The sequence below is a fragment of the Acomys minous genome (assembly GCF_964271855.1).
Source record: "Acomys minous genome assembly, chromosome: 7".
Lineage (NCBI taxonomy): Eukaryota > Metazoa > Chordata > Mammalia > Rodentia > Muridae > Acomys > Acomys minous.
The window spans coordinates 43,067,938-43,087,970 of NC_140488.1; the positions used below are offsets into that span (position 1 = coordinate 43,067,938).

At 39.9% G+C, this 20,033-nt stretch overlaps 1 protein-coding gene across 8 annotated transcripts in view; it reads left to right on the forward strand.

Moving 5' to 3' along the window:
* Positions 1-20,033, forward strand: part of ACSL4 (acyl-CoA synthetase long chain family member 4) — a 77,827-nt gene that overhangs the window by 48,592 nt on the left and 9,202 nt on the right. For all 8 annotated transcript variants that reach the window (XM_084790134.1, XM_084790139.1, XM_084790141.1 and 5 more), the window contains 9 exons: positions 377-527; positions 631-754; positions 2,471-2,542; positions 5,434-5,573; positions 6,346-6,518; positions 12,207-12,281; positions 13,611-13,802; positions 17,825-17,939; positions 18,608-18,765. In XM_084790134.1, coding sequence (XP_084646260.1) covers positions 377-527; positions 631-754; positions 2,471-2,542; positions 5,434-5,573; positions 6,346-6,518; positions 12,207-12,281; positions 13,611-13,802; positions 17,825-17,939; positions 18,608-18,765 — 1,200 coding nt within the window. The remainder of the gene's footprint in view (positions 1-376; positions 528-630; positions 755-2,470; positions 2,543-5,433; positions 5,574-6,345; positions 6,519-12,206; positions 12,282-13,610; positions 13,803-17,824; positions 17,940-18,607; positions 18,766-20,033) is intronic.

Sequence of the window (20,033 nt, forward strand, 5' to 3'; positions counted from 1 at the left end):
ATTTCTAGGAATCCCCAGGTGCACACTGATTGGGTTTCTTATTGGGAAAAGGTGGGGACTGTAGTCTTCCTGAGGGCTATCTGGGGTTTCTTCGATTTAGGCGGAGAAGAGGGAACCGAGCTGAGGAAGGGAGCCTGTCATTTTAGCACTGAGCTCAGGGGCTATCCATCAATGCCAGATTTGGACCTTAACAGCAGGGTCCAAAAGGATTGGGTTTGAAACCTCTATTTCAATTAACTGCAATTTGATAACAATCTTTCCTGTTTGTTAACCCAGAGTAATTTTGAAGTCTGTATCAATGGGTAAAATGAAAATACCTCCTGATCAAGTAATTCATGTTGTAAACTGAAGAAAATGTGCTTTTTCGTTTATTTAGCAAGCATTCCTCCAAATAGACCAACTCCTTCAGACATGGCCATTGTCATGTATACCAGTGGCTCTACTGGCCGACCCAAGGGAGTGATGATGCATCACAGCAATTTGATAGCTGGAATGACAGGCCAGTGTGAAAGAATACCTGGACTAGGGTAAGAGAGGATCGTTGAGCTTTATTAGAAATACAGTTCATAATTATTTGTTTAAACTGCCTTTTCAGGAGCGGTTAATACGCCTCCTTATTTTTTGTTTTAGACCAAAGGACACATATATTGGCTACTTACCTTTGGCTCATGTACTAGAACTGACAGCAGAAATATCGTGTTTCACCTATGGCTGTAGGATTGGATATTCATCTCCACTTACACTGTCTGACCAGGTGATACAGTTTTCTTTGGTTCATGTTTATTTATTCAGTAAAAAGTTCTCTGTGGTATTCAGCATAGCTTTGCTTGGTCATATGGTATTAGCATTGACTTTAGCCCATATTTCAAATTTATTTTGAAATAATTACTTTCTTCTTTCTGTATTAGATTTTACTCTGGAGCCTTATACTACAAAGTATATTCACTGAACCCTTGACATACTGTTCTAGACCAACTGGTTCTTTGGAAGGGGTGTGGCTTTTAGGCCTAGTTTTTTCCCCAAATTTGTTTTGGACCCATGCCACTAGCCACATCTTTAAGTAGAAATTGCTAGAATGAATTTTTTTCCAAGACAAGGTTTCTCTGTGTAGCCCTGGCTATCCTGGAATTTGCTTTGCAGACCAGACTGGCCTCAAATTCACAGAGATCCTCCTGCCTCTGCCTCCCAAGTGCTGAGATGAAAGGTGTGCACCACCACCATCCTTGGTTTCTGGTTTTATTTAGCCACATTTCAGACTCCACATACCTATGTAACCAATTGCTCTCATGCTGGACAGCACAGATACCAGATGTTTGCACCTTTGCAGAAAATGCTGTTAGATAGCAGGGCAGCATCTTTAAGCATAGTTCTCAGCTTTACACCAGACTAGAGTTCTCCTTTATCTCTATTGTCCATAGCAGAAAGCCCAACAATAGGCAGCACATTTGAAACTGCACACAGAAAACTGATTTAAGAAAAGGAGGAGAGGGCTGGAGAGATGGCTCAGTGGTTAAGAGCACTGTCTGCTCTTCCAAATGTCCTGAGTTCAATTCCCAGGAACCACATGGTGACTCACAACCATTTATAACGAGTTCCGGTGCCCTCTTCTGGCTCACATGCAGTCTGAATACTGTATTAATAATAAATAAATCTTTTAAAAAATTTAGAAAAGAAAAGGAAGAGAAAAAAAAAACCCAGTGTGGTACTTCATATGGATCTCGCTGTTTTTTGAGCTAGTTTTCTTTCCCGTATTAGCCTGGTTAACACATGCTTCATCTAAATTTATGAACCAGTAAATCACTTTATAGGAGAATCTTATTTTCATCTACTTATTTCAGCAAATGACTTTATCAATCTTACAGTATTTAATCTGACATTTGAAATCTTAGATGTTATCTATACATGAAATTGTATACATTGATATGTGTGTGTGTATATATATATATGTGCATGTTGCCACTTGGTCACTGGCATGGTCCTTACTATGCTACCAACCAGAATATTGTCAAGTTATTTCTGTGTGATGTTAATTGATGTCTGTAGTGGTCATTTTGAGATACATCTTTACCTATTGATTAAGCAAAGAAAATTAAAAAGTAACTTTCATTTTTGTTTTAGTGATAAGTATGTTTTAATAGAGCTTTGCAAAAAAAAATAGACATTTTCTCGGAAATGCAGCCTGTTATATGTGATGACACATTATTAATTAAAATCTTCAGTTCACCAAAATGTCCAAGTCTCTTGTTATCCTGGATCAGTTTCTCTACTAGGGAAGGTTGAGATGTGCCCAAAGATATACCAACAGGATAAAATACAAACCATGTACTGTTTGGATTTGCAATAGATGGAATAATACAAGATTAAATCCCATGTGTAAATTCTGTTGTTGTTATTACTTGAATAGATCTTTTACCCCCCGTTTTTTGCTAAAATGTTTCCCTGATTATGTGTTTTTTTTTCACTAATGCAGTCCAGCAAAATCAAGAAGGGAAGCAAGGGTGATTGTACTGTCTTAAAACCCACACTTATGGCTGCTGTTCCGGTGAGTTCAGAATAGGCATGCAACTAGCAAAGGGTCACTTAAACAAGTTCTTGTTTGAACTTCCAATTTTTAAAATGTAACACTTTAAGGTATATGTGTCCATTTAAGAATAATTTTACTTGGAAATGTTGGCAGATGTGATCCTTAAAATCATAGAAATACCAAAGTTGAAAGGTATATCTGTGTTTGCTGATTGTTGAAAATTCAAGATGAAAATGACCTTCAAAGTACTGAGAGTTAAGGTAGAAGTGTACCCTACAGATCATTTTGTTTAATCTTATAATTAAAAGCAATGAAGAAGTCCTCTACCATCCTAGAGAACTGAGTCAGCATCTCCAAGATTATGGGACAAGTTGGTGACAGAGCTGAGTCTCAAACACCACATCACGGTGGCATCTGACCTATTATCTTCCTAAAGTTCTTCCTAAAGAAATCCATTCAAGGTGGTTTCTGGAAATAGCTTCACAAACAAATCTAGACCATCTAGATGCTTCCCAGTCCCCATGATTGTTGTATGGATAAGGATAACTGAAGACCTTCTTTAAAGATTGATTTTTCCTGTTCACTTTCTACTGGCCTATGAGTTCAGCAGCTGTCCAGGACTTTTTGAACAGTCTCTTTTCTGTTAGTTAAACCTTGTATATATTAGCCTGAGTCAGTATATCCCAAGCCCTGCTCAGTCTCTAATTTGTAAGTAACTGTTACCAAGAATCTTAGTATTTAAATTTTTTGTTTTAATAAAAGTAGAATAGAAATGCCTAAAGAACAAGGATATAAGATTTTAAGGAAACTGTTTAGACCCCTGCCATAAAGAGAAAAGTATAAGGATTTGATTTAGCATAGTTAGGTATTGTGCTGCTATCTAAGAATAAGGAAATTTATTTGAAATAATTTATTTTAAAAAGCTCAGAGATGAGGGCCAGAACTCTGTGAGTTCAAGGCCAGCCTGGTCTACAAATTGAGTCCAGGACAGCCAAGGCTATACAGAGAAACCTTGTCTTGAAAAACAAAACAAAATAAAAAACTGGGCCAGGTGTGGTGGTGCACACCTTTAATCCCATCACTTGGGAGGCAGAGGCAAGTGGATCGTTATGAGTTCGAGGCCAACCTGGTCTATAAAGGGAGTCCAGGACAATCAAGGGAGTCCAGGACAATCAAAGCTACACAGAGAAACTCTGTCTCAAAAAAAAAAAATCAAAAAAAGAAAAGAAAAACAAACAAAAGTTCCTCAGAGATAAATGAATTCTTTCCATTCTAACATTTTTACACAAAATATTATTAATTTATTTGAGGATAATTCAATATATTTTCATCAAACTTGCTCCCTTCCTCTCCTCCAGAGCCACCTTCTGTATTCTCCTACCCACCCAACCTTGAGGATTTTTTATTCACTTTGGTTGTTTTGTTTTAAACCATTGAGTCCATTTTGTGTTGCCCACCTATTCTTGGGAATGGGACCTATTGTGGAATATGGTTGAGTTAAGAAGGATCACACCATGAAAGAAAACAGACTCTCCCTCTTTCTCCAGCAGCTATCAAATGCCAATACTTTCTACATGGGTAGTGGGCTTTTGTGCCCTGGATCCTTGCTGTGATTTTGCCTAGTTTGAGCATGTACTGATCTTTTGCATGTTACAATCACTGTATGTTGATACATGCACCTACTCTGTTGTGTCTGGAAATTGATTTCCTGAAGTTACTGGCTACTTCTGGCTCTTAGGATCTTTCTGTCTTTTCTTCTGTGAAGATCCCTGATCTCTCTGTGTGTGGTACATGCATATCTCTGTCTTAGTTAGGTTTTCTATTACTATGATGAAACACCATGACCAAACAGTAAGTTGAAGAGTAAAGGGTTTAGTCCATCATAGAAAGAAGACCAGACAGGAACTCAAACAGGGCAGGAACCTGGAGGCAGGAGCTGATGCCGAGGTCATGGAGGGGCGCTGTTTACTGGCTTGTTTCATATGGCTTACTCAGCCTGCTTTCTTCTAGAACCCCAGACCACCAGCTCAGGCATGCCAACACCCATATCGCTAATTGTGTCAGCCATAAATTGACTAATTTTGTCAAGTTGGCAAAGAAAACCAGCTAGTAGAGTCTCATTTAGAGCTGAACATTCCACGGTCTTTTTCTGCATGTTGACCAGTTAGAGGTCTGTTAATCACTTTACCTGTTTTAAAGATTTTAGATCAACTTAGTATGTTGAACCAAAGTAAATCTTAACACTTGTGCTAAGTCATTTTCAAATTAAATTTGTATTTTGTTTTAGGTAGTGTATATTTACGGAGTATAGTGTGCAAATATGTATTATCTTTAGTTACCTAGAAGTAGTGAACAAGTCAGTAAAATGAGTTCTGTAATGGAGGAAATAACTATGTCCATTGTCCCAGAGACCTCTACCTAAGCCAGTGCTTCTCAACCTGTAGGTCGCAACCTCCAACAGGGATTGCATAGAAGAATCCTGCATATCACATATTTACAGATTCTTTTTCTTTTTCTTTCTTTTTTGTTTTTGTTTTGGTTTTTCCAGACAAGGTTTCTCTGTGTAGCCTTCGGTGTCCTGGAACTCCCTTTGTAGACCAGGCTGGCCTTGAACTCATGGCGATCCGTCTGCCTCTGCCTCCTGAGTGCTGTGATTAAAGGCAAGCACCACCATGCCTGGCTACATTGTCATTCTTAACAGTAGAAAACTTAATTATGAAGTAGCAACAAAATAATTTCATGGTTGGGGGGTCACCACAACATGAGGAACTGTATTAAAGGTTTGCAACATAAGGAAGATTGGAGACCCTTGACCCAAGAGGCTGTATGTATCAAGGTATCATCAATTTCAGACTGTCTTTAGTGTTGTAATTCTTTTCAAATTTTTGAGTGCTTTGTTTATCTTGCAGGAAATCATGGATAGAATTTACAAGAATGTTATGAGCAAGGTTCAAGAGATGAATTATATCCAGAAAACTCTATTCAAAATAGGTTATGATTATAAATTAGAACAAATCAAAAAAGGATATGATGCACCCCTTTGTAATATGTAAGTACATTTCAGAGGCCCTGTATTTTCCAGATTCTGATCGTTTCTAGTCTGACTGCAAACTTCTTGACCTAAGTGGCCCTTGTGCCTCAGCTTCTGTGATTTTATAAATCTGAAAGTTTGAATATTACCCTAATGATTACAACCTCAATGTATCCTTTATTCTACATCCTATTTTTTTTACACAAGAGTGAAAAGATTATGGACTCTGAATTTGATAGTTTTTTAAACTATTTTTAATAATAAAGTACATAATTATTAGTTGGGTCTCTTGAAGAAAAACTGGAGTACAGTTTTGAATAAAAGTATTGAAGTTTAAAACTATGTGTAATATATATGTAACATCACTGTATATGCACACATACGCAAAAGTGATTTTCAAGATTTAATTATCTGTGTGTCTTTCTATTCTATTGTGTTCATAGAATTATAGTAAGTTGATTATAACAATGAAAGTGTCGCAGTAGTTTTCATTAGAAGGTTCATAAGGCAGTTGACCTAATGCTTTGACATAATTTTCTTTAGTTTAGCATGTGTTAGAGCACAATCCCAATTATTGTACATTTGGATTTGGGGGAACGGTTGAATGCTTTTCTGGCAGATTTTGAAGGTGTTCTTTGCTATTGCTCTGTCACCCTCCCATTACTATCATGACTTGGAGATGTCTTTGCTCAGCCACAGCGTCGAGAACTTTCATCACAGTTTATAAGTTAGTCGGGTATCAAGAATAATGTGTGACAGCGTGACTATTCTGTTTTCCTTTCTTTTCAAGGATACTCTTTAAAAAGGTGAAGGCTCTGCTGGGAGGGAATGTCCGTATGATGCTGTCCGGCGGGGCTCCATTGTCTCCTCAGACACACCGCTTCATGAATGTCTGCTTCTGCTGCCCTATTGGTCAGGGCTATGGACTGACAGAATCATGTGGTGCTGGGACAGTCACTGAAGGTAAGCATCAGTCATGTGTTATTACCATTGCGGAGAGAAAAATGGTTATTTTATAACTCCTTTCTGAGAAATTATTTTTTTGAGATTATAATATATTCTCCCATCTCGTTGCTTCCTTTAAATCCTCCCATGTACCTCTCCTTGCTTTCTTTCAAGTTCATGACTTTAAAAAATTTCATTATATGCATTATATATATATATATATATATATATATATATATTCATTCCAATTAGAACTGGCTTATTTTGTATACTGTTACTCATATGCATGTTTTCAGGGCTGATACCTTATTTTTGTTTTTCGACACAGGGTTTCTGTGTGTAGCTTTGGCTGTCCTGGACTCGCTTTGTAGACCAGGCTGGCCTCAACTCATAGCAATCCGCCTACCTCTGTCTCCCGGGTGCTGGGATTAAAGGCTTGCGCCACCACCACCCGGCTCCTCCTCCTCCTCCTTCTTTTTTTTTTCTTTCCTTTTTCTTTCTTTCTTTCTTTCTTTCCTTCTTCTTCTTCTTCTTCTTCTTCTTCTTCTTCTTCTTCTTCTTCTTCTCTTCCTCCTCCTCCTCCTTCTTCTTCTTCTTTTCTGGTTTTTCGAGACAAGGTTTCTCTTGTAGTCCTGACTGTCCTGGACTAGCGTTGTAGACAAGGCTGGCCTCAAACTTACAGATAGATATTTACCTGCCTCTGCCTCCCGAATACTGGGATTACATACATGTACCACCTTTTTTTTTTTTTTTTTTTGAGACAGAGTTTCTCTGTGTAGCTCTGTCTGTCCTGGACCAGGCTGACCTCAAACTCACAGCGATCCGCCTACCTCTGCCTTCTGAATGCAGGGATTACAGGGGTGTACTTGCCACCTTTTTTGGTTTTTCAAGACAGGGTTTCTCTGTGTCACCCTGGCTGTCTTTTTTTTTTTTTTTTCAAGACAGAATTTTTCTGTGTAGCCCTGATTGTTCTGGAAATTGCATTGTAGATCAGGCTGGCTTGGAATACACAGAGATCTGCCTACCTCTGCTGAGATTGAAGGTGTGCTCCACCATGCCTGGCAGGGCTAACCATCTGTTATTACATATCTAACTGTGTGCTTTTCCTGGGGAAGAGTACCTCTCCCAGTTCCAGAACTGCCTGTAGCTCTTTGTAGTGTAGGGTTGAGGCCTCGTGATCCACTTTGGCATGCCTATTGTCATCCTTATTCAGCTCGTGTTTAGGCCGTCTTGTTGGTGAGACTTTATGGATGAAGCAGCTTCTGACATAACTAGGAGACAGAATCTCACAGCAAATTTCCTCCCTGATCTTTTGGTTCCCCTCTAGCGTTCCCCCCCCCCAACCCCTACGTGTTCCTTAAGCCTTAGGTGCAAGAATTGTTTTGTAAATGTATACATTGGGACTGGTGTTCACAATCCTGCATCTTGGTAGGTTGTAGTCTCTGGCTGTTGCAAAGTTTCCTTGATGAATGCTGAGAACCATACTTACCTGTGGGTATTTAGAGTGTAGTCAGGGATTATGCTGGCTTAGTAAGTGAATGGTTGTGGACTGTCCTCCAAGGTCCACGACTTCACTAGCCCTGGTACTTGGCTAGGCTTCCAGAACCAGGCATGGATTCTCTCTTGTTGAGAGGTCTTGAATCCATTTAAAGAGCTGTTGGTTACCAGGAAGATATGCATGCCAGCGCTGCTCCCTGAGTTATCCTGTCATGTTGGTCATTGCTAGCATTCATCGGCATCATAGCGAGGTAGGAGCATTGGTTTCTTCATTCCTTTGGAAGCTAGTGTGTCAGCTTCTGGTACCATGAAAGCTAGTTCTTAGGGAGGGAGACAGTCAGGTTAGTTCTAACTTAGAGGCGTCTGGGCCCTGTGTCTGAAATGCAGTGTCTTCAGCAATAGGGACTTATCTTATGATACAGGGTTTGTTATAAACCTTCCTAGCATTAGTCTTATAAATAGTTAAAACTATCATATATATACTCTTTATTTTTAAGCCTAGTAATTCTGTCATGATGGTTTAATTTTTCTTTAGCACTTTAAAAATATTTTTTCTTTCAAAATTTCATAATTAATGCAACAGATTTTGGTCAGCACTTACATACCTCCAACTTCCCGTAGGGTTCTTCACTTTCTTCTTCTATTTCTTATTATTGATAATCCTAAAACCAGTTACTGTTGCTCATATGGTATGGAATTGTCCACTGGGATATAGGCAACCTATTGATAGCCATGTTCCCAAAGGATAATGAATTTCCCTATCTCAGCAGCTGTCAATTACTAGTAACTCCATTGTCAAGGGTAGGGTCTCGAGGACTCTTTGGAATTTTGACTGGCTTAGTCTTGATGCAGCTCTGGTATAGGAAGCACAGCTGCTGTGAACTGATATGTACAACAGCCATGTCATGTTCAGAAGTTAGCATTTCACACACATTCCCATCCACTGGCTCTTATATTCTTTCCACTCCCTCCTCTGTGCATTGGATGAAAGAAGGTTCTCAACCTTCCTAATGCTATGACCCTCTAATACAGTCCCTCATGTTATGGTGACCCCCGACCACAAAGTTATTTCCATTGCTCTGTCATAAATGTAATTTTACTGTTGTTATGAACCGTAATGTAAACTGTTTTTTGGGGTAGAGGTTTGTCAAAGGGGTTGTGACCCACAGGTTGAGAACCACTGTTATAGATGGCTCATCCATAGACTTCTCCTAGGCACTTAACATTTATGATTTTCTGCATTAAACATTACTTACTGTCAAAAGAAGATTTTTCTAACCAAAATTGAGAGCAACAGAAATATGAGGGGGTGCAAACAAATAGACAGTTTGACAGCATGGTCTCAATAATTATCACTCCTGGTGTGAAGTAGCCCTCTTACATCTCTCTTTTCTTGCTTTGTCTTCTTTTACCTTCAATTCCGAAAGGCAGAGTATCTTAACCTTGGCCCTGTTCACATTTTGAACCACGTAATTCTTTGCTTTTGTGTTCTTTCGTGTGCACTGTAATGGTATTAACACTCACATTACTAGTAGTAACTTGCCCACCCACACTGTGACAATGAAACATATCTCCGAATATTGCCACATATCTCCTGAGCACACAAAAATCCTGCCAAGTTGAGAAACAACTGGCTTATATGGGAATCTTTTTTTTTTTTTCTGGTTTGAACTTGTATAGGTCTTATGCATGGTGTCCTATTTTCTGGGCTCATATGCATATCAATTGAGTATCAACCCAGTTGATACCAGATGATAAAAGGAAATATGTTTTCTTTAGTGGAGTATTGAACTCAAGGAAGGATGCAGAACGCATCCCAGGAGTACTTGACCAACACAAAACATACTCTCATTTGTGTGTGTAGTGGGGGTGCAAGCTTTTTTGCCTGAGGCTTTGTCTTACTAGGATTTTGATTGTTTTGATTTTCTTTTTGGAATTGGGTGATAGGGAGGTGAAGAGGAGCTGAGAGGGGAAGGTATTATCAAAATATATTGCACAAAAATTTAAATAAAGTGCCATAACCATGTGTGCACACATTAGCACAGGCGTCCACAGAGCCCAGAAGAACATGTTGGATCTCTTGTGGCTAGATTTACAGATAGTTGTATATAAGCCACCTGAAATCAGTGCTGGGAGCTAAATCCAGTCCTCTGTAAGAATAGCAAGGACTCTTAACCTCCAAACCATCTCTACAGCCTAGGAACTATTTTGAAAGTGATTACTGCTGCGTCTCATTGGTTATGTCCAAAAATAATAACTTTATTCCAAACTGTCTACCTATTGCTAAATTATTTGTGTGTGCCAGCGTTATCCTATCTTTGAAATCATTCCAGGCATTAATCAACTTTGAAGTCCACAAACTGTTTACTATCTTTATCTTCAATCAGATCTCCCTATTCTTTCACGAGGTTGAGCTTTCCCTTTGCACCAAAGTTGTCACCTGAACTTTAGTTGCTCTGACATGACAACCCTTTAGCCCATTCTCTCTGCTTTTATAAGGCACATCTATTCCATTCACTGTTTGACAGATGTGCTGAGTCAAAGCACACTTTTACCTATTTTTAAAGATATTCTTAATCCAGCACAATCCTGCCTATCTATCATTATTTTACACACCTGTCTTTTTCTCTCTAGGCAAGACAGCCATCTCTCTTGACATAGTGCTTGGGTCTGAACCTCACTGTAATTTCTCTTCTCTTCTTTTGGAATATTCATTTTGTTAACTAGTCATAGCCAATCATTATTGGCCAACTTTTATAAGGTCTTTTCTGGCTACTTCATTTTACATTGGTCTTACTGGTATCTAGAGTATTGTCGTACTTGTTATAGAAGTCCCCAGATGAAAGGCACAGGTAGTAAGGAAAGCAATGCAAGTACTCCAAATACAGACTGGAGGGCGTGGCCCTAAAAGGGAGCGGGGGAACAACCCAAGTTTTGTGACTATTATCTGAGGTGAATGGCATATCCATGGAGATAAGGTAAACATTCCCTACATGTCATTGTAGAGTGATTTTTTTCCTTTTTTTGAGACTGTAATTTAATTAAACATTGCCCCCTTCCCTTTAATCCCTCCATGGCCTCCCATGTCCCCTCCCTGATCTCTCTTTAAAAAAAAATTTGTCTCCTATGATTGCCCAGAAAAGCCCACAAAATGGCAATGTGAGGTGTCAAAACCACAACTTAAATGCTCTTGTGAATCCAGAGTTTTCGGAGGACCCTTTGTTCATGCACACCGTGGGAAGATGCCCTGTCACCTTAGTTTTTGATGCAGCGGGGACAACCTATCTATGGCCTCAAGGACATTTAACCATAAAGGATATTCTCACTATCGTGAGACACAGTATCTAGGATGCAGTGGCAGTTTTCTTATCTTATAATTCTTGGTTATCTCATATGCAACTCTTCTTAGAGACTACTCAAGGTTCAGTTATTGATTTCATAACTGCCTGTGGGATAAGACAAGTGGTAATCTTTCAGACGGAGGCTGCTTTGTAAGGAGTGGAGCCAGGTTTTTGTAATAGGCTCTCGGATAGGACTGACACCCTTCTCTTAGTTCCTCCGCTCATTTCTGTCATCACGTATACATGCAGAGGAGGTTTTGAAGTGTTCTCTGGACCGTTTCACATACATTTCTCCTTGGGTAGTCTGTTGGTAAGGCCTCTGAGGGGCTGCGTCACATGATCCTTTGTATGTTAGCTCACAATGTTTAATATAGTACTGGCTCATAATAAGCCATCTGTGGAGATGTGATTATTGCTAAGAGTAGTCACAGATTGCCAAGGAAGGGCTGATGCCTGAGAACAGTCATTCCTTGAGCATTTTATTTGTGACAAGTAGGATCAAGCATGGACCTAGATGGAGTTGGTGTGTTTATGGGTGAGGATATGGCGGCTAAAGACAAGTAATCTTACAAAGTGAGCCAGAGAGCAGGAGTTCGCATTGCGTTCTGTCTTGGCAGACTCCTAGGTCAGTCATGGTGGACCTAGTCCTTCACTGGTAGCAGATTTTAACAAATGTAATTCTCTAAAATACAGCCCTGAAAAGCAAAAGCAAACTGTGGAAACAGGACTCCAAATGCTGGAAAATGAAGAATCTCCACTGGCCTTATAGCTTCTTCTGGTCTTCTTCTAGACTCAGCATTTCTAGTGGCTTGGGTGGACACATTGGAGTTATCATATACTAATGGCTTTGTTGCCTTTTTTCCCATAGTTACTGACTATACTACTGGAAGAGTTGGAGCTCCTCTTATCTGCTGTGAAATTAAGCTGAAAGACTGGCAGGAAGGTAAGGGTTTCACACAAGCTCTTGTGACTCTAGATGTACTGAAAACCTCTGGGAGCCTCAAGACTTGTATTTCATTGAAGTGAGAGCCGTCTGTCATAACAAGTGACTCTTTGGTTTTGCCTGTTCCCTGTGCTCACTGGGGAAAATATCTAGATTTTCGCCATTGTGATTTTCAGTTTAGGAAATACTTGATGGCATGATGGGAAAAGTTTCTAACTGGAGCTTTCCTTGGGTTTGGACGAGATGAGACACCTTTTGAAGCACAGCTAGTGATAACATTGGGGCTGAGAGAGAAGCCCTGGATTTTCAGGTGGCAGAAAAAAAACACACACACATACACACACACAGAGATGGGGAGGTGTGCAAGGTCTTGACTCTAGCAGATTTCCATAGTCAAGACCCATCTATGTGCCATTTACATGAAACCAGAACCATACACACACTGTTGATAATTCTTTTTACAAAGAGCTGGAGCAAAAGTAAACCAATTTTCCTATGATGGGCGTAATAAAAGATAATAAATAGTCATTAATTACAGTGAAGTGGATTATTAAATTAACAAATAATTAAACAGCCTCGCCATGCCAGAGAAAGTTGATAATAACTACTGGAGAGGAATCATCTGGCCACTGTCTAAGTCTGTAAACTTTCTTTCCATTTCCCATGGCCTCCCCCTTCTCTCTCACTTAATGCTATTACCTTTCTTAAGTACTTAACGATCTGTTGTCTTTGACTAAAGCTTCCTTGAGCATAAAATCTGAGAAGTGCTGCTAGCACAACACATTGGCGACTTATTAAAACCGCTTTAAGTAGTGCTCCTGTTTGAGATTAGGTACAGCTGAAGAGTCCTGTGGGCTCTAAGCTTTAATTATGTCCTCCGTGCGAAGTTTCGTGTCATGGGAAGGTTTGAGTAGGAGCTTTTCAGTTGTGATGATCACAGAGTTTTCCCTGGTGTCCCTCAAATCATTCCCTTATTATACTCATGTAACTGACTAAATGTAAACTAAGATTTTCCCATAAATACACTATAAAAGTAAGAGTAACAAAGAACCTTTAAAAATTAATGATGAGTTGTTGAGATGAGTCAGTAGCTAAATGCATTTGGTGCCAAGCCTGATGGTCTGAGTTTGACCTTGGGACCCACAAAGTGAAAGGAAAGAATCAACTCTTGCAAGTTTTTCTCTGACCCATGTGCACCATGGCATATGGCCACGTGTATGAATGTGTGCATGTGTGCACACATACACACACAAATCATTGTAATAAAGAATTTGTAAAAGAACATACATTTTGTTTTAGGATACTAACTGATTATTAAATTACTTCTAGGTGGTTATACAGTGCATGATAAACCAAACCCCAGAGGTGAAATCGTGATTGGTGGCCAGAATATCTCCATGGGATATTTTAAAAATGAAGAGAAAACAGCAGAAGATTATTCTGTGGATGAAAATGGACAAAGGTGGTTTTGTACTGGTGATATTGGAGAATTCCATCCTGACGGATGCTTACAGATTATAGGTCAGTGTATAGTTCCTTTAATTTTGTAACTTCAGTGAACCTGAAAGTCAGTATAAGTCAGCTCATCAGCAGGGCCGAAAAATTGATTTGTGACAACTTTCTGAAGTGTCTAAGCTTCATCTGTGAAATAAAGATAGCATCAGCCTCACAGGGCAGCTGCTAGCCTTAGATGCATTCATAAATGTGAAATGTCAGAGAGGTGCCAAAACCATTTTAAGCAGTAGCAATATTAGTTGCAGTATTTGAGGTTGGGAAAATGGTCAGGAAAATGACTAACAGATTCAGTAATGAGAAAACAAAAATAACAAAACAATTCCCCAAAGATCTGTTTGCTTAACTCCATGGGACTCTGTGTAACTATTTACTGTGACAAACATATGCCATTTTAGGCCTTGCCTCTCCCCCTCCCTTTTTTTACCCTTTGGTTTTTCAAGACAGGGTTTCTCTGTGTAGCCTTGACTGTCCTGAGACCAAGCTGGCCTCAAACTCACGAAGATCCACCTGCCTCCTGAGTGCTGCAATCAAAAGCATGTGCCACTGTGCCCAGCCTTGGCTGTCTTAGAATCTTTGTAGACCAGGCTGGCCTCAAACTCAGAGATCCACCTCCCTCTGCCTTCTTGAGTGCCAAGATTACAGGCGTGTGTTACCATACCTAGCTCCCCTTTCTTTCTTTCTTTCTTTCTTTCTTTCTTTCTTTCTTTCTTTCTTTCTTTCTTTCTTTCTCCTTCTTCTCCTCCTCCTCCTCTTCCTCCTCCTTCTATTCCTCCTCCTCCTTCTCCTCCTTTTTTTATTTATTCACTTTACATCCCAATTGTAACCCCCTCCCTCCTCCCAGTCCCACCCTCCCTCCCTCTAACCCCCAGATGCTGAGACTCAAAGCCAAACATTTGGCAAAGTGTAGGGAGTCTTGTGGGGAAGTGGTAAGAAAGAGAAAACCAACAGAACCAACAAACCAGGGCCCAGAGGGGCCTGCAGAGTCTGAAGCACCAACTAAGGACCATGCATGGACTAGGCCTAGGCCCTCTACATAGATGTAGCCAACGGGAAACTCAGGATTCATGAGGGTCTCCTGGTCATGGGAGCAGGAGCTGTCTCGGTTATGGACTGTGTTGCCTGCTTTTTGATCACTTCTGCCTGCCGGGGCTGCCTTGCCTGACCACAGGGGAAGAAGATGCTCTCAGTATTTATGCAACTTGAGCTGGGGTGGGTGCATAGGGGGCTGTACCCCTGATTTCTTTTTTTAATATATTGTTTATTTATTACATATTATACATACAGTGTTCTACCTACATGTAATGCTTGCACACTAGAAGAAGGCAGAAGACCTCATTATAGATGGCCATGAGCCACCATATGGTTTCTGGGAATTGAACTCAGGACCTCTGGGAGAGCAGGCAGTGCCCTTAACCTCTGAGCCATCTCTCCAGCCCCTCTCCCTGATTTCTTAATGATGACCATGCACCCACGTTTTTTGTGGTACCCCTTTTTGTTTCTGTCTGTGAGAGTTAGAAAATGATCATTTGTCTTCAGCACCAGACTAATGTTTAGAAAATGTGCATTGCTTTGGTATTTTCTTTACTGAGCTTACAGGAGTAGACCTTTTAATTCAAAACACAACTCCAAAAAGGACTCCAAAGGAATGTGTTCACTGTAAACACACAAAGGTTTAAATCCTGAGTCTCTGTAAGTGCCACTCGGTGGAGTCTAGCCTGTCTTCTAGTGCTATATTCCCTGAGTCATAGTGCTAGTGATGACTCGCCTCATCTGCTGCTAGACTTCACAGCATCTAGGCAGATCTGTCTTCATCTTTAACAATGAGCTGCTGATTCATTTAAAAACTGATGAACTTTTTTCCCTTGATAATCATGTGCATAATTCTCCCTATCCCTGCTTTCTGGGGAGCAAAGCTAGGGCTTTGTATATGTTAGAGGAGTATTATATTATGGGTCTATATCCTAAGCCCTTTTTGTTTCTCTGCCAGCACAACTTGCTTTTGAGACGTGGTTGCATAAAATTCCTAAAGGTAGCTATAAACTTACTATGTAGTGCAGTCTGGCCTTGAACTCACAAGCCTCCTGTGTGTGTGTGTGTGTGTGTGTGTGTGTGTGTGTGTGTGGTATTTGTGCTTGTTCATATGCATATGTGCACATAGGTAAACCTGGGGGAGAGAGGTTGAAGTGTTGTGTGTCTTTTTGATCACTTCTTGGCTTCTTTTGAGACAGTATCCCACTAAGTCTGAAACTCATCAATTTGTCTGGGCTTCCTGGCAGATGAGCTTCAGGAATCTGCCTATTTATGCCCTTCTCCCAGCACTGGGCTTAAGCACACGTGCCACTGCTCAGCTTTTGTGAGGGTGCTAGAAAGCTGAACTCAGGGCATTGTGCTTTCATGTCAGGCACTTTATAGACCAACCATCTGTACATCTCCCCCGTGTGTGTGTGTGTGTGTGTGTGTGTGTGTGTGTGTGTGTGTTAGAGAATTATTTTTATTAGCCTAATGCCATGTATGTAGCCATACATTTGTGCATTCTGGAAAAGGTAAACAATTGTGTTCCAAATATATGAGTATCATTAACATATATGCACACATACAATGCATGTGCACACTGTTGCTGTAGGTTTAAAATGGAAAAGGAAGCCATTAATTAGAGTTAGTAGAATGTCAGAAAGGGTCTTTTAGAAAAGTACCTAGCATAATCTTTTTTAGAAAACCATTTTCTTTTCATACGACTACAATCCATTTTGATCACAACCCTCCCCCCTCATCCTCCTACTCCTCAGTTTCCCTAGTATTACTATTGGTAGGCAACACGTCATTCATACAAAGGATTTTAAGCAGGCTAATAATTACTCAAGTTGAGCCATCCTGTGACAGTACTTTCTTATAGCATTGTCACTTTACAAAGAAAATGTCAGGTAGGGAAAGTGGGAATTAGCATTTGTTGAGTGTGCTTCCTACGGAAGATGCTATGACATGCTTCTCTGAGGTAGGCACCGTCATCCCCGATATGAATGTTAACTGCAATGCCAAGCATCACAGAGCTGGTACGGGATGAAGAGCCTGAGCTCCCATTCTAATCCAATGCTCCAAAGTCTGTTCCTTCCCTTCCCATCGCTATAATCAGGAGTAGAACATCGTTGTAATATTTGGGAGTATGAAAACGTGTTACAGCCTAAGTATAGTGTATAACCTTTAGCTAATACTTATTTACTACATTTTTTATTTAACTTTTTTCATACACTGCATTTTCATCATGTTTTCACCTCCCCAAGTCCTCCCAGATCTGACCCACCTCCCTACCCATTCGACTTTGTGCTCTCTCACACTTACACACACTCTCTCTCTTAAAAACAAAACAAAACAAAACAAAAACAAAATAAAAGTGAAACAAAAAATGGAGGAGGAGGAGGAAAACAAACAAAAATACCATTGAGTGTGTGTGTGTGTGTGTGTGTGTGTGTGTGTGTGTGTGTGTGTGTGTGTTGTGTTGGCTAACTACTCCTAGGGATGGGACCTGTCCTGGTGTTTGGTGGATATACCAGTAACACTCCATTGGAGAAAACTGACTTGAGACAGACTCTTGGTATATACCTCAGACTGAAATTGAACCCACTCTGAGACCACATGGGCCCAGAACTTCTGATGCCCTTGCCGTACAAACCTGATTGCTGGATCCTTTATGATATTTGATGCATTTTTAGCAATATGCATGGGAAACAAGATTTTAGATGAAGTATCTTTGTAACTAAAGACAAAGGTAATAAAATTTAAATAAAATCAGAATGATGCATGCCATAATGAAATAAACAAACTGGATCTGTATTTTTTTTTTTTACTGAAAATAGATTCTTCTCATACAATACATTCTGACCACTGTTTTCCCTCCCTCCACAACTCCCAGCTACCACTTCCCCCCTATCCACTCCTGCTCCTCTATCTCCCTTCAGAAAAGAGCAGGCCTCCGAGAGACGACAACCAAGGTCTGATTTAAGTTGAGGATCCATCTTTTTTTGTGATTATAGATCGTAAGAAAGATCTGGTGAAGTTACAAGCAGGAGAATATGTATCTCTTGGGAAAGTGGAAGCGGCACTGAAGAATTGTCCACTGATTGACAACATCTGTGCTTTTGCCAAAAGGTAGTAACTGTCGGTTCATCCATCCTTCTGTCTGTCTGTCTGTCTGTCTGTCTGTCTGTCTGTCTATCTAGTGTTTGTTGGAAGGAGCACATGTAGGACAACTTGTGGGAGTTCTTTCCTATCACCATTCGGGTCCTGGAGGTCAAACTCACATCATCAGGCTTGGTCATTGTCTGGCCAGCCAAACAGTAGTTGTGTTTTGTGTTTCATTTACTTACAGTTTTTTTAAAAAAGAACATTATTAAATAAATTTGATTGTGTTTAAGCATGTATTATGTATAACTTCTCGTAGAACTTTGATTGGGGGTAGGAAAATAAACATGAATGGTTCTTAAATTTATTTAATAATGTAACTCATGTATTGTGGTTCACCATGTCTTGCTAAGTGTCTAACTTAACCTATGTCACAGGTTCCTTCATGTAGGAGCCATAACAACTGAGATTTCACATGAATAATTTTTCCAGAAGTTCACATAGGTAGTACATGGTGGGGTGAATTCTCTGTCCAAGTCTTTCTAACTCTAAAGCCTGCACAACTGAGCCATTTTCTTTTTCTATTAGTATCATATGACACGTATATTTAGTTACCTCTAATGCACTGTTAAATTGAGTGGCTGGTGAATAATTTTTGCTCATTTTTATTTCTATTTTCATATCTAATTTTTCAGTGACCAGTCCTATGTGATCAGTTTTGTGGTTCCTAACCAGAAAAAGCTGACCCTTTTGGCACAACAGAAAGGGGTAGAAGGATCTTGGGTTGACATTTGCAATAACCCTGCCATGGAAGCTGAAATATTAAAAGAAATCCGAGAAGCTGCAAATGCCAGTAAGTAAGAGTTTGCTAAGCTATTGAAGCCCATAAAAATCACATAATAAATATTTTGTAAGTTACATTCAAAATCCATACATGCATATATGCTTGGTTATATCCACCCCTTACTACTTCCATCTAACTCCCTTTAGGCTCCTTAAAACATTTCTCTCCCAACTCTTAATAGCCTTTCTTTTTCTAAAAATCTCAATTCCAGTGTTATGCATATATGTGTGTAGATATAAAATCAACATACCAATTGAAGGATATATACTTTTTTGTTCTTTGAGACTTTTATCCATATAGCCAATGAATTTTAATCATATCCCCTTCCAATTCCCCTGAAACCATTCCCAGCAATGGGTCTCCCTCCCAACGTCATGTCCTCTTCTCTTTTAATAACTCACTAAGTCCAGTTAGTGTTGCCCAGTTGTGCCTGAGTGTGGGGCCAACCGCTGAAGCATGGGCAATCTACCAGTGGCCACACCCCCAAAGAAAAGGTATCAGTTGCCAGGACCTCCTAACCTAAGGGTGAGGGCTTGTGAGACCCTCTGTCATCCATTGATTTGACTGGCTTGATTTTGTATAGGCCTTTGCAGGCATAACCATAGCTACTGTAAGTTCATTTGTTTAGTAGCTATTTCTTATACAAAAGACATTTCACAGTACCCCTCACCAAATTCTCCATCTTTTACATTCTTCCTACCTTCTCTTCTACAGTGTTCCTAGAGCCTTGGGCAGGGAGGATGGGATTTGAGATAGTCATCCTTTTTAGGGCTGAATACTCATTGTTACTTCTCAGTTCCTTGACCAGTTTTGAGTCTGTACCTTTATCACCACCTACTATATAAAAGGAACTTCTCTGAGCAAGGTTGAGAGCAATTCAGGTCTATGGATGGAGACATAAATATTTAGAAGGCAATTGGTCTGCATGCCTGTTTAGCAAAAAAGCAGCCTGTGACATGCCCAGGCACAAGTTTTTGACCAGATTTACAGTGCTGGGAGTGAATTCTTTCTAATGAGCTGTCCTCAGATCCATTTAGAAGATACTTGTTTACTCTCCCTCTATGGCCACTATTGCTGTGGTGGGTACATCTTGCCTGTCAGTTCAGTTTTGAAGCATTTCTTTATTATATTATGAATTTCTTTAGAGCCTTAAAAAAAGATGTATTTATTGGAACTTACAATGTTCTTGCTGCATTTACACCTGAAGGCCAGAAGAGGGCATCAGATCACATTATAGATGGTTGTGAGCCACTCTGTGCTTCTTGGGAATTGAACTC